Source organism: Mobula birostris, chromosome 10 (genome assembly GCF_030028105.1).
Source record: "Mobula birostris isolate sMobBir1 chromosome 10, sMobBir1.hap1, whole genome shotgun sequence".
Lineage (NCBI taxonomy): Eukaryota > Metazoa > Chordata > Chondrichthyes > Myliobatiformes > Myliobatidae > Mobula > Mobula birostris.
In genome coordinates, this window is record NC_092379.1 from 66,226,527 (window position 1) to 66,244,572 (window position 18,046).

General features: G+C 44.3%; 1 protein-coding gene across 3 annotated transcripts in view; it reads right to left on the bottom strand.

The window, feature by feature from the left end:
• Positions 1-18,046, bottom strand: part of klhl13 (kelch-like family member 13) — a 220,768-nt gene that overhangs the window by 188,399 nt on the left and 14,323 nt on the right. For 2 of the 3 annotated variants that reach the window (XM_072270383.1, XM_072270381.1), the window contains exon 2: positions 11,363-11,534. The exons of the other annotated variant lie outside the window; for it this stretch is intronic. In XM_072270383.1, the coding sequence (XP_072126484.1) occupies positions 11,363-11,418 (56 nt within the window). In that variant the 5' untranslated portion in view covers positions 11,419-11,534. The remainder of the gene's footprint in view (positions 1-11,362; positions 11,535-18,046) is intronic. 3 annotated transcript variants of the gene reach the window in all.

Genomic DNA, 18,046 nt, shown 5'->3' on the forward strand with positions numbered 1-18,046 from the left:
TCCGCCTGGGGGGGGCGGAATGTAGACCGCTGTCAGTATGACCGAGGTGAATTCCCGTAGCAGATAGTAGGGACGACACTTCACCAACCGGTGTTCCTGGTCCGGGCTGCAGGATCTTGTCAGTGCCACTGTGCCCAAGCACCACGCGGCGTTGATCAGTAGGCAGACACCAGCTCCCCTCGCCTTGCCTGAAGATGCCGTGCGGTCCATCCGATGGATCGAAAATCCCTCCGGTCGGATGGCACAGTCGGGGGTGTCAGGGGAGAGCCAGGTCTCGGTGAAACAGAATACACAGCAGTTCTGCATCTCCCTGCAGTAGGTGAGTCTCCCTTTAAGATCATCCACCTTGTTCTCTATGGCTTGCACATTGGCTAGTAGGATGGTGGGCATCGGGACCCTAAAGCCCCTCAGCTTCAATCTGACCAGCAGCCCAGCTCTTTTCCCACGCTTCCTCGGTAAGTAGTGCATCTTTCCAGGTTTCCATCGATGCAGTGTGTTGTTGTCAGCTCTTTGAGGTAGGTGGACACGTCCCACGGGAATTGATCGGCTGATCGCGTCGTCCGACGCTCCGGATGGGGCCGAGTAACAGGGGAGGCTCTGCTGCCACTTCCGGCTGCCAGGGGCCTGGGCTGTCGATTGGGTCGGGCCCCGAAGCCGACACTTAATCCCAGATGGTCATGCTCCTTGTTGAAACAAGTCCGTAAGCCGAGTCACAGTTGCGGAGGCCTCCGCTCCAGTCGAGCCTCGGGCTCGATTTCCGAGGTCGGCGGCGGAGGCCTCACCTCCAGCAGCTGTGGATGGTCACCAACGGGGCTTTACAGTGGTCGCTCCGGAGAAGCTTCTGGGGCACCTTGAGGTCTCCGCCGTCACTTCTGTGTGGTCATCTGCTCCGGAGAGGTGCTGGTCGGAATGGGCTGTGTCTCCAAGCGCTCCGGCAGCGTAGCAGACCACGGGTCTCTGGGAACATGGTGGGCCTCCTTGGTCAGGTCCAGGTGTGGTCCAGAGTTTAAGAAGCAGTTCTGGCGTGGTGGTCTCCAGCTGGGTCAGTAGCTTCGCCAGGGTGTTGTTCATCTTGATCTTGCTAAATTGGAGGCTTAAAAGGGTTTCTTGGGTATTGGATAGTGGAGAGGGCAGTTTGCTCGGGAGAGCACGCGCAAAGTCGCCAGTTACCGGCGCCATCTTATTGCGAGACCTCACCAACAGGCACCAAGACCATGTATGGATGGCATTGAGAGGGGCACTCCCAGTCAGGTCCTTCCTGGACCATCACTCCCACCAGGCACTGCCCTTGGGATGACTGGAGTGGGGACAAGATAGTTGATTACCTCATTATGGACCGTGAGTTTACAAAAGGGGTGTGGAGAGAGATGCAAGGGCTTGGGTCATGTTTAATCACAAGCAGCTGTGTGACAGACTGTGATCTATTTCCAGGGACATCAAGTGCTGCTGCAGATCAACTCGGTTAAAGGCTCCCTGTGGTCTGCCTGAAACTTGTTGGTCTGCCAGCACATCAAGATGTCCATAGAGTAATGCTCCTGGCACATTCCAGACTGCAGGAGTACATGATGAGGAATGCATTGAAGCTTGGTGCAGCCACGGCAAGGGCTCGGTGTGGGACCACCACAGTAAAGGGTTCTTCTGCTACTTCACAGGAAAGGGCTGGGTTGAGTGAGGAGGCCCCTCAATTATTATAGGAGTGAACTACCCCAACTGGCCACAAGTGGCAACAGTCCTATTGCTTTTAAGGAATGTAATAGATATGTAATGCATTGACCATGAATGTAAGAATAAAACGTATTGCATGGTTTATTCTTGTAAATATTTTAGTATGAATAATATTTATTTTGGTATAATTTAAAAAACTATCTTTTTCTCTGTTTCCAAACACTGTTTGGCTGACATGCCTCCATCCTGAGACCTTTTGAACTTGCTTAATCTGTTGCACTGACAGTAGAAAACGCCAAGGGGCTCCCTTTTGAATTGTTGGATCTTGGCACGCTAAATCCTCAGTTGCTTACCAGTATCCACCATTGGTTACCTTGCATTGCTTGTTCATATTAAACAAAGGCAGGAATAAAACAGTGCATTAGAAGTAAAATTCGTATTGTGGCTACAAAACAAACCTGTGTAATGCAAATTCTTCAGAAAAATTAAACTGGTAGTGCAGTCCATTTAAAGTTCCTTACAAATTTGCTCACTCGGTTTAGCGTTTTGTTTTCCACTACTGCAAAATGCTGCTTGAAGTGCTGTCATTCAGAGAAGTCAAGCAAAAACGAAATCCCAAAGAGTTCTCGTTATAGTGACCAATATTCATCTACCAAACCAGATCGGTAACACATAAATTAATATGACATCCCACTGCATGCAAAACACCATCATGCTTGTTCTTATAACAACGGCCACATCATTTGCAAGTTAACCTTCATAAATGCAAGTTTTTTTCTCCCCAAAGCATAGCCATCATTTATCTTTTACCAATGAAGATTAAAAACAAGACAATCAACCAATTTTTTGCATTTCCTACAGACTACATAGACTTCAGCCATATTGTCCCAGCACAGACTACAACAAATGCAAAAAAAAAATCCAACTCAGTTATTTGGTCCCAGTTTTAAGTTCTGCTGTCTTCTTCTGCAGACTGCATTTTGTCCATTGATATACAATTTTGTAGTTCAAAAAATGTAACAGAATATAGTAAATAAGTTGTGAAAAAGGTTGAAATGAAGAAGTATGGCACTAGAAAGTCATTGTGCTAATCTGTAATATCAAATGAAGATAATAATCAGTCAGATAGGTTCAGTTCAGTCAAGTTCCAAGATAAATATTGTCATATTACAGATGTACTTCAATCTACCTTATTTTGACAAACTAAATTTGCAGTTCAGTTATGAATTAATGTATCTCCTTTATATTCAATTAAACTTTATTCAGTTTAATATCTCACGCAATCCGAAAACATAAAATAAAAATTCTTATATCCAAAACTGAAAATCACAAAGGAAAAACAAAACCAACTTAAACCCTGACCTCCAAGTTTGTCAAATATACGTCTCTTTATGATTTTATCCAATATATTATCCAACCTCCATTTGAAAATAAGGACATGGGGATCTGATGGAAAATCCGAGACTACCCACTACTTTACAGTCCTTAATTTATCTTTCATTTATTCTCAATTAACACCATTCCCTTAGGCAAATTTAGTGACCTTAATAATAGTGTAAGGATACCAGATAAAAGCAGGACACAGAACTTTTCTTAAAATAAAGGAAAACTGAGAAGTGGAAATTTCTGATACAATTATCTTGCTCATCTCCTCTAGGTCAGCTGAATACACAGTAGCTTCAGACAACACCTCTCATGAATATCTTTCGGAATCAACATTTCACAGAATCAGAGTCAGGAATTAAAGACAGCTATTTCATTTCACACAACGAACAGCAAAAGGAATTTGCTGCTGACATGGAATGGGACTTCGAATGCCACGAATTTCCCAGCTCAAAGTTAAAGGATTCAGAGCAAAGTAGTCAAAACTCCAAAGAAGGGGACTACTGTCTGTATTCTACACATGTATCTACTGTACATTGATAAACAGAAGGTTAACAGAAGGTGGAAAATCCAAGCATGATTCTGAGTAACTAGGAAGAAAAACAATAACATATTGTGGACTTCATGAAGGGGAAAATGGGAGAAAACACACCAATTCTCATTGAGGGGTCAGTAGTGGAAAAGGTGAGCAGCTTCAAGTTCTTGGATGTCAACATCTCAGAGGATCTATCCTGTCCCAAAACACTGATGCAATCACAAAGGTGGCAAGCTAGTGGCTATACTTCTCTAGGAGTTTGAGGATATCTGGTATATCACCAAAGACTTAGCAAATTTCTACATATACCGTATATTCCGGAGCATAAGCCGATCCCCCATTTTCAAGGTTAAAAAAGTGACTTTTTTATGTTACCTTTGTATAAGCCGACCCGTTTTGTAGAGGTTTTTGATTTAACCAGAAAAGATTACAATATCTTTGTCAGATCCGGAACCTGAAAATTTTGAGACCCAGTACCTGCTAAGAAAACAGGCCTACACATTGTAGAGCATTGTAAGCGAATTCTTAATAAATAAATCAGGGAGGGAAATTTTGGATTAGGTCTCCAATGGTAAAGAATCCTCCGGAATGTAACCCCCGTGCAACCACTTAGCGCCCATCGTAATCTCGTTAAAACATAACACGGGGTGGCGGGATCAGTACGTGTACTCAGTATTGAGTTTGCGACCACCATGTACAAAAGATTAAAACAAATGTGATATGATACTGGCTTCAAGCCGAAGGTTGTTGATTTTGCTAAAGGAAAGAATAATTCTGCAGCTGCTAAAAAGAGTGTAAATGAGAAAAAAGTGAGAGAGTGGAGAAAGGCAGAGGACATGCTGAGGGAAATGCCAGAGACGAAATGTGCAAACCGCAGGAAAACATGCCAGTGGCCAGAACTGGAAGAAAAAGTTTTAGAGTCGGTGAATCACCAGCGATCGTCTGGATACATTGTTACCAGAGAAGTGATTCGAGTTCAAGCGTTGAAATGGGATGAAAAACACCGTGAGGTCAGCGAAAATTTCAAAGCTACTCGAAGCTGGTGCACCCGATTTATGAATAGACATGATCTTGTGTTAAGACAAAAAAACAAAGATTACTCAGAAAATTCCCACGGGGTGTTGTTGTTTATGTCCAAAAACGCTGCTGGATGGACGAAGCGGGTTGCTTGAAGTGGGTTAAAGAGGTGTGGCGTCGACGTCCCCAAGGTTTCAGGAAGGAAAAGTCGCTACATGTCTGGGACATGTTCAAAGCACACTTGTCAAATGAGACAAAAGCAGCATTGAAAGCTGAAAATACGGACATTGCAGTCATCCCCGGTGGTTTGATGTCTGTGCTCCAGCCACTAAATGTGAGTTTAAACAAACTATTCAAAGAATTCATGCGACAGTGGAATGAATTTGTCTCAAAAACAGCCAATAAATACGACCTGTCTTCCGTGTATTCATTTTTCCAAAATTGGCACCCTCTGTACAAGCCGACCCCCTAATTTTAGGACCAAAAATATTTAGGGCCAAATTCTCAGCTTATACACCAGAATTTATGGTAAACTGTGGCAGGCATTCTGACTGGTTCTGACTGTCTGGTATAGAGGCTCCAATACACAGAATAGAAAGTGGCTGCAGAGGGTTATATACTCAGCCAGTACTGTCTCAAGCCCCCTCCCACATCCTCACCCCCCGCCCCCACTCACCATCAAGGACATTACAAAAAACAGTTATTACCATCAGGGAGGAAATACAGTGCTTTATGAACTGCTTGTTCCCCTCTGCCATCAGATTATTCGACAGTCCATGAAGCCATCAGTATTATCTTGCTATTACTATAAGCTTAGGAGGAGACGACACCTAACAGCCACTGCTTTGCTTGCATCCTCCAAAACAGCTCTATTTCCATCTTTAATATCTCTATTTTTCCCTTTCAGGGTTCTTTTGAAGACCCTGAGCTGGAGTTACACGCTGACTTCAGTTCTTTGTGGGAATGGAACACACTCTCAGGGTTTCAAGACTGGCCATTATCTGATATGCCAAGGATGCGGCCTAAGAAATTAGCTCGCCTTCAGAGTCCTGGGATCTCATGGCTCTGGAGACGGACGGACATGTCCCAGCAGGAAATCGGAGTGTCGTGGGAGACGGAAGATCTCTGGCTGTGTGCTCAGTGACCCGAGATCTTTGGGCACAGAGCTCGGAAAAAGCAACACAATGGACTTTTAACATTGTAAATCAGCGAGTTGTTTGTTATGTCTCCCCTCTTGCTGTGAAATGGAGACAACCCTTTCTCCCTTATTAGGGAGAGAGAGGGAGCACGCCAGCCTGTGGTATGTCGAATACCGGGTGAACGAGTAGTCTTTGTCTTTGCCGTTGCATTGTTGCATGTTTGAGTGCTCAGTGGTGGGTGCCGATGCTTTTTTTTTCTGGTGGGGGAGGGGGGATCATTGCTTTGCTGCTGCTTACACGTGGGAGAGGGGAATTGGGGGGACTTCGGGGTTCTAACATTTAATTGTCATTCATTCTTTGAGGCACTCCTGTTTTTGTGGATGGTTGCGAAAAAAAACATTTCAGGATGTTAGAGTGGATTTTTTTGGGTAGATGATTTGTTTACACTTAAATGACTTTGGCCGCCAGACTTCTATTTTAACTGTTTGACAAAGGACTGTGGATTGAGTCCACCACAATGGGCTTCCTAAAAGGTGTAAATACCAGATGCTTCTGGCGCCTGATGCTGTAGTTTCAAAGACAGTATTATCTATACATTATAAATATTAATTGTCTTCTATGTTAGCACGTAAAATGCCAAATAAATGTATTGTGGATTGAACTAAATGCTGTGGATACCAACCCAGACATGTTGGCGTCGGAAGGAAAAGATGAAATCCAAAGGTGTGATGTTTGTATGTAGCTTCAAAAGGAAGCATTGTCTATAACTTTTTAAGTAGCGATTGCCTTTGTGTTTAGCATATAAATATCGAGCCCACATTGAGCTAACAGACCTGTCTGTGGAAAGCGTCTCCGTCCGGAAGATGCCTGCTGTACCTTGTTGTGTCGAATAAAGAAGCTGCTTTGTATCTAACAGTGACTCTGTCTCTCCAGTAATTTCATCCACGCTACAACATTTGGTGTCAGAAGTGGGATACCTTCGTGACCCATCGTGTGGCCAGCGTTACTAGCAGTCTTAAGTTGGTGAGTATTTTTCTAAAATAACACTCACACTTGGATCTGTTCGGTCAGTGGTGCACGGGTCACGAGGTACACGAACATGGATAGCTGAACTGGTAGATATAAAAGTAGTGTGTGCATGTGTGTTTATGTAAGTGAGGAATCTTTTGCATGTTAACTTAGTTAACTTGGTGAGACTTGGACCACCAGTTGCGAAAGGTGGTAACCAACGGGACAGTTTGAGATGCCAGCGTGGGGGCATGTATACTCGTTCGGGGAGCTGCATTTTAGTGTATGCGTTTGCAAGTGTGATGCAAAGGAATATGGCAGCCATCATGAGTTCAGGTACTCAAAGGAAAGGCAGATTGTGGAATACATACTCTGTGGTTTTAAGTATGCACTGTTTAACTGCCACCCGTCTATGTGTTAGTGAAAGCCAAGTGCCCGAGGAATATGTGGGACAGTATGGCCCAGGGAGTGCGGGATGGTACATGAGCAACTACCGGGAACGCCAGTAATTAAGATAATCGCTCTTTTAAAGGGGAAGTGAGGCAGCGGCTGGGGGGAGGCAAGAGTAGCTGGGGAACAATGATAGCAATGATTCAAAAAGCTGACGAGACAGCCATGGATTATGCAGAGCGTAAATATCGAGTGTACGAGGAGTATTCTGGGTTGGATAACCCAGGGAGGGATGACCAAGTCTTCCTAAAAATGCTGAAGGAAGGTCTGAGTTCAGCCCACCAAGGAGTTTTAGATTTAGGCATAACAGTAGGGTCCAACTACTCTGAGATAGTTTCATGGGCCAGTGAGATAGACCAAAGAAAATGCAAGAGAAATCGTAAAGTGGGTATAGTGGATGCAACTGCTGTGATGTCCCGGAGGGCTTGCTTTGCTTGCCAGCAGTCAGGGCACCGAGCAAACTATAAGCCGGACCAGGTATAAGACAGAGAAGGAGTTGATATGCTACAGCTGTGGCCTATCGGGACATGGCTGGAGACAGTGTTCAAAAGGGAGGGGGGAAACCCAGGCAAAGGTCACAGCAGACACCCGGTCTCTCACCCCATCAGCAACCAATCTGACTGTCAATCAGATCAAAGAGTTAGTGACAGCGCCTCTTAAGGCAGAAAAGGATGTGGCAGCGGGCTCCACTGCCAGCTCTGATGACTCACAGATGTATACAATGACATTGCTAGGGGGACGGCAATACAATACGTTAGTGGACACAGGGGCATCGGTATCGATAACAGACTTACCCTTACCAACAACTGGACAGGACAGTTATATAAGGGGTGTAGGAGGAAAAACAGTAAAAGCAGAAAGAAGCGAGAAGCAAATACTAGAAATCGGGGGAGTGCAGCTTCCAGTGTATTTCTGGGTATGTCCAAATAATGAGGGCACAATCCTTGGAATAGACATCCTAAGGGAAGCAGGAGCTGTTATAGATTCGGAAAAGGGAGAAATAATATGGACGAGTCAGGGGCAGCGAACTCACACAACCAGCAGAATACACAAGCAAGACTGTGAGTAGTTAAAGATAGACCCAGTTAAAACAGAGGAGGGTCTGTATAAACCCCCTAAGCAGGACCCTATACAAACTGACACACTGACCGCTGTTCAGGGTATAGCAAAGGAACAAAAACACAAGGGGGGATACTCAAAGAGACTGTAGCCATTCTAAAACAAAGTTTTCCCAGTTCCTCCGAGGGCAGACATTTCTGCAAATAAGGCAGCAGGGGAACAAGAGGCAATTGAAATTGCAAGTGTGCAGGAGGAAATGACAGAAGCCAGCTTAGTAAAATTATATGAAGAGGTAGAGGCAGAAGAGAAGGGAAACTGGAGGAGGAAAGGAGCAAAGGAGGGATCAGATGGGTGCTGGACAACCGGGGAGGAAAGAGTCATGGTGGCCCCACGGTGGACAAATACTACTAAAGTTGTATCATGGGATGATGCATCAGGGAAGGCAGAGCATGATCACAACCCTCCGGCAGGACTGGGGGTGGCCAGGGATGGGCGGGGATGTTCAGAAATTCTGCCGCCGTTGTATCATTTGTGCCCAGCATAATCCTGGTAAAGGGTTGGAAAATCAGCCTCGGCCGAGGGGACCCTGGGAAACCATCCAGATAGACTTCACAGGGCCCCTGCCAAAAAGCAGGGGGAAAAGCTACTGTCTAGTAATTATGGATCACTTCACTCGGTGGGTAGAGACTTTCCCAACAAGGGACTGCACCGCCCGTACCGCTGCATGGATCCTAGTTCAAGAAATCCTCCCAAGGTGGGGAACCCCAGTTCAGGTGGATTCAGATCAGGGAGCACATTTCACGGGGAAAGTGATGAAGGAAATGTGCCAACTACTAGGGATTCAACAATGGTTCCACGTATCCTACCACCCCCAGAGTTCAGGGATGGTAGAAAGGATGAACCGAACAATCAAGAGTGCGTTAGCCAAAGCTATAGCTGAGACAGGAAAGACATGGGTGGATGTATTACCAGGAATCTTGATGAGATTGCGCGCAACCCCGAACCGCACTTTGGGTCTCAGCCCCTACGAATTATTGATGGGGCGAGCAATGCCACTCCCTTATGGGGTAATTACAGGTTGCAGGGAGCCTGGGGCTTGCAGGGATAGAATGACCCAATATGTGAGAGACCTTTGTAACCAACTTAAAGTATTAAAGGATCGAGCGAAACAACAGCAGCGAATTGCTGATCAGAAAGAGGACAGTTCTTTCACAGCCCGGTGACCAAGTTATGGTGAGGGTGCTGCCAGAAAGGCCAGGGTTTGCCCCCAGGTGGATAGGACCACAGACGGTATTCTTAGCCAATGATACATGTGTCTGTGTACAGACTCGGCAGGGCAGCCAGTGGAAACACTGGACTCAGGTTAAAGCATACGACTCACCCTCTTGTTGCTCCCACAGACGGAGTGGGGAACCAAGTGTACCCAGTGACCATGTAATTACAGAGAACCTAAGAGAGGAACAGCAGCCGGCCATGGCAGTCCTGACCACAGCTGATGAAAACATACCCGGAGAAAACACAAAGACAGAAAACGCTGAGAGCGTGGCAGAAGACACTGAGATCGTGTTGGAAAACCATGAAGAGCCTGCTAAAGTGTGATGACGATGGTACTCTGTAAAGAAGGCTGGTTGCTGAAGGTAGATGATTAATTTTATAGCATAATACAGAAAATTATTTGGGAAATAGATGGGGAGGGATTTTTGAGTTGAAGCAGAGATGGCAAGTTCCACCACTTCAATGGCATTTCAGACTGCACACGGCATCTGAAAACAGTCACCCCGAGTCTGAGAAGCTGGGCCCTTTTCAGCAGTTGAGCCAGTGGTTAACAAGAACAGTTCGGAAGGGGGTGCCACTGGGGAGAGGTCCGTGTAGACATTTACGTAGAGGCCACCCCAACCCCTTCCTGTACATTGATGAGAGAGCCTGTGGGTGCTCCTGGAAGGAGAGTTTCAGTGACCAGAGGATGAAGGGTTGAAGACAAAGGAATGTGATTAAGATGCAGTCAGCCTGCAGGCACACGAAAGGAGCTGCATTCCTAAAGACTTGGAACAGCCTCTCTGCTTAACATTTGGTAAGTAGCAATTAGGTAATGCTAGGATAGATATCCAGGTACATAAAATTGGGGAGGAATTTCGAGACAGGGCATTTTCGCTGCCCTATTTGAGCAGATCCTCCTAGGTTGGCCTTTCCTGATACAAATTTAATTTGTCCAGGAGGGCCAAGAGGAGGGACTGTTAGAGTGGATTTTTTTGGGGTAGATGATTTGTTTACACTTAAATGACTTTGGCCACCAGACTTCTATTTTAACTGTTTGACAAAGCACTGTGGATCGAGTCCACCACAATGGGCTTCCTAAAAGGTGTAAATACCAGATGCTTCTGGCGCCTGATGCTGTAGTTTCAAAGACAGTATTATCTATACATTATAAATATTAATTGTCTTCTATGTTAGCACGTAAAATGCCAAATAAATGTATTGTGGATTGAACTAAATGCTGTGGATACCAACCCAGACATGTTGGCGTCGGAAGGAAAAGATGAAATCCAAAGGTGTGATGTTTGTATGTAGCTTCAAAAGGAAGCATTGTCTATAACTTTAAGTAGCGATTGCCTTTGTGTTTAGCACATAAATATCAAGCCCACATTGAGCTAACAGACCTGCCTGCAGAAAGCGTCTCCGTCTGGAAGATGCCTGCTGTACCTTGTTGCGTCGAATAAAGAAGCTGCTTTGTATCTACCAGTGACTCTGTCTCTCCGGTAATTTCATCCACGCTACAACACAGGATGTATATTGTATACATTTTTCTGACATTAAATGTACCTTTGAAACCTTTTTTTACACCATTTTATTACTGTAACTTCTAATAACTTATTATATCTTGCACTGTATTCTTGCCACAAAACAATAAATTTCAGTAATAATAAACCCGACTCTGATAATATACCTTGGCTCCAAATATATTTAACTCAGCATGGCAATCATCAACTTGAACTTGATGAACATAATTTAAAAGATAGATAAAGTAGTAAAATGGTCTCCTCTGGAAGATCTCACAAAATAAATTGGGCTACTGCTGCTCTAAGAATCCAACCTCACCCATACATACCTTGACGACGGCTGAGGTGGTCCGATATTGGCCAGCCTTATTCCTGCGAACTGCATCAGGATGCCTGCTTGGTGCCCCACAACTTGCTGGCCTGACGTTAGTGAGGCCGGTGCCTGAAATTCGTGGCTGCCTCTTCTCTGTGGGTACGGGTGAGCTCCTGGTTGTGCTCCGCCTGTTGATCGCCCAAAAGTCAAAATCAACCCCATTAACTCTTTCCTTTCACACCTTGCCTTAGCTTTAATGCTAACAGCATCTGATTAAACAATTCTCTATCTTTATCCCTCTCTAAGTTTCAATTGACTTAAAGAAAATATGCTAACTCTGCTTCATGTTAAGCAGCAAACTGCAAATAGTTCCACTCGCACTAAATAAACAGTTCTATTTCAGAGTTGATTGTTTATGCAAGAGTAAACGTTATTATAAATGAAAAAATATATAAATGAACCAGTACCAAAACATTACCTGGGCTTCATTAAGCCAAGAGTGGCAGAGTCATAAGCAATCTGAAAAAACTTTTTGCAACTGACATGATATTAGAAACTCACTTAGTGAATGAAATAATTCTAATTTAAAACAATATAGCACTTGGCTTATTTCATACATGGAGGACAGTTTCTTTTTTGGAACTATGGATTCAATTTAAAATGAGAGAAAAAGGGATTAAATTTCATGAAAGTATCTTAAGATATTTAATGGTATTATTCCAATCTTTTACTTTGTCCGCAGTGCAAACCTATTATTTTATAACTAGATTAATTAATTGTAAATTTTTTTTCACTTCCACATTACTACCATTGGGCAGCAGTTAGAGGAGTCGGAAGATGTACACACAATGATGCACAAACAGCTTCTTCAGCCTACACTATTAGATTTCTGAACGGTGTATCAAACCTACGAACACTACTTCCTCTGTTTGTGCACTATTTATTTTTTTAATTTAAAGTGATTTTATATCTTTGCACAGTACTCCTACTGCACAACAACAAGTTTCATCACACCAGTTGGTGATAATAAATCTGATCCTGATTGGTATTGATTTTCAATGTGATTCTGATACTTATCCAATAGCTCAATCCCAACCTTCCATCCATCCGTCCAAGGTCCAGAACAGGTGTTATCCTGATCCTTATTAGGTTAAAGTAATATCTTGATTTTTTTTTGCTGAAAGAGTCATAGTCACAGAGCACTGCAGGACAGATATAGGTCCTTGCTGAATTGTCATTCTTCTATCTCGTATCAACCCGCTGCCTTCCATACCCAACCCCCCCACCCCCCAGCAGTGTACTGTACTTATCTCTTAAAAACTGCAATCAAACCTACATGCACCACTTCCACTTGCAACTCATTCCACACTTGTATCACTCGCTGAATAAAGTTTGCGTCCCTCAGATTCCTCTTAAACAGTTCACCTTTAACCTATGTTCTTTACTTCCAGTCTCACACGACCTCAGTAGAACAAAACTGTTTGCATTTACCCGGTACATACCCCTCATATTTCTATTTTCTTTAAAGAGTGCTCTGATAGCCTTGCGATTAGCGTAAGACTATTACAGCTCGAGTTGTCAAGAGTTCAGAGCTCATTCCAATGTCCTCTGTAAGAAAGTTTGTACATTCCTCCCATAACCACGTGAGTTTCATCCCACAGTCATACCGGTTAGTAGGTTAATTAGTCATTGTAAATTGTCCTATCATTAGGTTAGGATTAAATGGTTGGGGTGCTGGGCGCACAGCTCAATGTGCTGGTAAATCCTGTTCTGCACTGCATCTATAAATAAAATATATAAAATCTCTACCCTTTGGGAATGTCAGAGCAATACTTCATTCTTTGCAAACATCAATGTGATTTACTAGCAATCGCAAAAGACAAGATAGTATGCCATCTTTTCCAAACTGAAATAATACTCTATCACACTGAAAAGTGTTCTGAAAGTACAAGATAAATTAGGCACTTATGAGAGGTAATGCTGCAGCTATATAGGACCCTGGTCAGACCCCCTTGGAGTACTGTGCTCAGTTCTGGTCATCCCACTACAGGAAGGATGTGGAAACCATAGAAAGGGTGCAGAGGAGATTTACAAGGATGTTGCCTGGATTGGGGAGCATGCCTTATGAGAATAGGTTGAGTGAACTCGGTCTATTTTCCTTGGAGCGACAGAGGATGAGAGGTGACCTGATAGAGGTGTGTATGTCAGGGGTAAGTTGTCGTCTTCTCTCTTTTTTTTTACGCAGAGTGGTGAGTATGTGGAATGGGCTACCAGCGATGGTGGTGGAGGCGGATACAATAGGGTTTTTTTAAAAGACTCCTGGACAGGTACATGGAACTCAGAAAAATAGGGGGCTATGGGTAACCCTAGGTAATTTCTAAGGCAAGGACATGCTTGGCATAGCTTTGTTTTCTATGTTCTAACCGTTTGCCAGTGGTTCTCCTGGACGTCACAACCAAAAGTTTTAAACAATAACAGACACTTATTAAACAATGGTGAATTGAGACCGGTCACTAGCAATATAAGGTAAGAAAATCTTTTTTTGTGTCTTAACTCCTTTCGCATATATTTGTCAATGGGCAACACACATCAAAAACAAAGTTAAAAAACTGCATTCATGATATTCCAATGCATGGGCAAAGCCACAACAGGGAATCGCATCTTCAGATCAAGTCCTATTTAAATTAGACTGAAAAGATTAACTGAGCCTTAGTTTGCTCCTTGCTAAAATTGGTAAACACTAAGTAAAGCTGAAAGCGATCTTTGATCATGATAGAAATGTGAAAGAGCTGCTAAGTTATATTTAATATCCATTAATGAGCAGATATACTCCAACTCGTTGGAATATACAGTATATCACTGTTCAAGCATTATAATAATCCTTCCCTGTTAATGCTACCCAACTCTCTCTGCGCTACATTGCCAATTACATTAGTGCTGCTTCAAGCACCCATGCTGAGCTTGTCAATTTCATCAACTTTGTCTTCAACTTCCACCCTGCCCTCAAGTTCACTTGGCCCATTTCAGACATCTCTCTCCCCTCTCTAGATCTCTTGGTCTCCATCTCTGGAGACAAACCAACTATCGATGTCTTTTATAAGCCTATCAGTTCCCACTGCTATCTTGACTCTACCTCTTCCCACCCAACTCCTGTAAAAATGCTATTCCCTTTTCTCAGTTCCTTTGTCTCCACCGCATCTGTTCCCATGACATGGCTTTCCTTTCTAGGACATTAGAGATGTCTTACTTCTTCAACAATGGGGTTTCCCTTCCTCCACCATTGATGCTGCCCTCACCTCCTCCATTTCCCAGATATCCACACTCATCCCATCCTCTTGCCACCTTAACGAGGATACAGTTCCTCTTGCCCTCACCTGCCACCCCATGAGCTTCTGCATCCAACACATCATTCTCCGTAACTTCCACCAAACTCATCCTTACCTTTCCCTCCTCTATTCCCTGTTTCTACAAAGGTCGTTCACTCCACAGTTACCTTGCTCATTTGTTCCTCCCCTCTACTCCTGGCATAAATCCCTACAAGCAACAGAAATACTACACTTGCCCATTCACTTCTTCACTTACCTCCATTCAGGGTCCCAAATAGTCCTTCCAGGTGAGGTGACATTTCACCTGCAAATCTGTTGATGTTATCTAATTATGTTCAGTACTCCCAATGCAGCATCCTCGACATTGGTGAGACCCAACGTAAATTAGGAGACCACTTTGGCAAGTACCTCCATTCCATACACAAAAATCAGAATTTCCCAGTAGTCAACCATCTTAATTCCAATCCCCATTCTCGTTCCAACATGTCAGTTCATGTCCTCCTCTTGTCCTACAGTATAGCCACTCTCAGGTTGGAGATGCAACACTTCATATTCCACCTGGGGAGCCTCCAACCTGATCACATGCATATTCATTTCTCCATCCAGTTAAAAAAAATTCCCTTGCCCTCACCCCTTCTTCTATTCCCTACTCCAGCCCCTTACCACACCTCACCTGCCGATCACGTCCCGCTGGGCTCCCTCCTCCTTTCCTTTCTCCTTTTACGCTTCCTACGCACTTAGATTCACTTATCACCTTCTAGCTATTCTCCTTCCTCTCCCCCCACCTTTTTATTCAGGTATCTTTCCCCTTCTTTCTCAGTCCTGAAGGAGGATCTGGCGTAAAACGTCAACTGTACTTTTTTCCATAGATGCTGCCTGACCTGCTGAGTTCCTCCAACGTCTTCTGTGTGTTGCTTTGGATTTCCAGCATCTGCAGAATTTCAAATGTATAACAAAAACTGCTCACCAGTAACACAATTTCAGAGTTGTTGAAGACACCGACTGTCCACCTAGGTAGGTAGCCTAGGTATTGGTCCCAGCTATGCCTGCCTTTTAGTTGGCTTGTGGAAGCCTATACTGGTACCCGTTCCCCCCACTTTTCCTTCGCTACATCGACGACTGCATTGGCGCTGCTTCCTGCACAAATGCTGAGCTCACTGACTTCATTAAATTTGCCTCCAACTTTCATCCTGCCCTCAAATTTACTTGGTCCATTTCCGACACCTCCCTCCCCTTTCTTGATCTTTCTGTCTCTGGAGACAGCTTATCTACTGATGTCTACTATAAGCCTACAGACTCTCCCAGCTACCTGGACTATTCCTCTTCCCACGCTATCTCTTGCAAAAATGCCATCCCCTTCCTGCAATTCCTCCGTCTCTGTCGCATTTGTTCTCAGGATGAGGCTTTTCATTCCGGAATGAAGGAGATGTCTTCCTTTTTTAAAATAAAGGGGCTTCTCTTCCTCCACCATCAACTCTGCTCTCAAACGCATCTCTCCCATTTCACGCACATCTGCTCTCACCCCATCCTCCTGCCACCCCACTAGGGATAGGGTTCCCCTTGTCCTAACCTACCATCCCACCAGCCTCCAGGTCCAACATAGAATTCTCCGTAACTTCCGCCACCTCCAACGGGATCCTGCCACCAAGCACATCTTTCCCTCCCCCACCCCCGCTTTCCGCAAGGATCGCTCCCTATGCGACTCCCTGGTCCATTCGTCCCCCCCCCCCCCCATCCCTTCCCACCGATCTCCCTCCCGGCACTTATCCTTGTAAGCGGAACAAGTGCTACACATGCCCTTACATTTCCTCCCTCACCACCATTCAGGGCCCCAGACAGTCCTTCCAGGTGAGGCGACATTTCACCTGTGAGTCGGCTGGGGTGATATACCGCGTCCAGTGCTCCCGGTGCAGCCTTCTATATATTGGCGAGAACCGACGCAGACTGGGAGACCATTTCGCTGAACACCTACGCTCTGTCTACCAGAGAAAGCAGGATCTCCCAGTGGCCACACATTTTAATTCCACCTCCCATTCCCATTCTGATATGTCTATCCATGGCCTCCTCTACTGTCAAGATGAAGCCACACTCAGGGTGGAGGAACAACACCTTATATTCCATCTGGGTAGCTTCCAACCTGATGGCATGAACATTGACTTCTCTAACTTCCGTTAATGCCCTTCCTCCCCTTCTTACCCCATCCCTTATTTATTATTTTTTCCCCTTTCTTTCGCTCTCTTTTTTCTTCCTCTGTCCCTCTCACTATAACTCCTTGCCTGCTCTCCATCTTCCTCTGGTGCTCCCTCCCCCTTTCCTTTCTCCCTAGGCCTCCTGTCCCATGACCCTCTCCCTCCTCCAGCCTTGTATCCCTTTTGCCAATCAACTTTCCAGCTCTTGGCTCCATCCCTCCCCCTCCTGTCTTCTCCTATCATTTTGGATCTCCCCCTCCCCCTCTCCTTTTCAAATCTCTTACTATCTCTTCTTTCAGTTAGTCCTGACGAAGAGTCTCGACCCAAAACGTAGACTGTACTTCTTCCTATAGATGCTGCCTGGCCTGCTGTGTTCCACCAGCATTTTGTGTGTGTTGCTTGAATTTCCAGCATCTGCAGATTTCCTCATGTTTGCAGCTTAGGTATTGATAGCTTACCTTTCTAATGGTTCAATGCACGTCTTATTGTCTCATACACAAAATTATTAAAAATATTATATAAAACTACCTTCATGGTATATGCTTAAACTGTACATGTAATGTAAATGGATTTTCTGTTTAGACTAGGGTCTCATCCTCAATCTATAGATACAAAATTTCAAAAATCTGAAATGGAAAACACTTCTGGCTCCAAACATTTTGGATAAAGGGTTTACAACCTGTATTTGATATTCACTCCAGTGAATTACCAGCCATTTCTAATATGAAAAAATATTTAAAGATCAAAGTTCAAAGTAAATTTATTATCAAGGTACGTATATGGCACCATATACTACACTGAGATTCTTTTTTTTAAACAAACATTTGCAGTAGGACAAAGAAATACAATAAAATCAGTGAAAAGCAGTTTGTGCAGATTTAAAATGTCCTCTAAAATTCTGACAAACTTCTAAATATGCAACATGGAGAGTATCCTGACTGGTTGCTTCAAGGTCTAGTATAGAAACACCAACAGCCATGAATGGAAAAGCTACAAAAAATGATGGAAACTGCCCAATCCAAGTCCTCCCCATCACTGAGCACACCTACAAGGAGCACTGCCACCAGAAAGCAACACCCATCAAAGATCGCCACCATCCAGGCCATAATCATTTCTCACTGCTGCCATCAGGAAGGTGGTAGAGCAGCCTCAGAACTCACATCACTGGGTTCAGGAATAGTTACT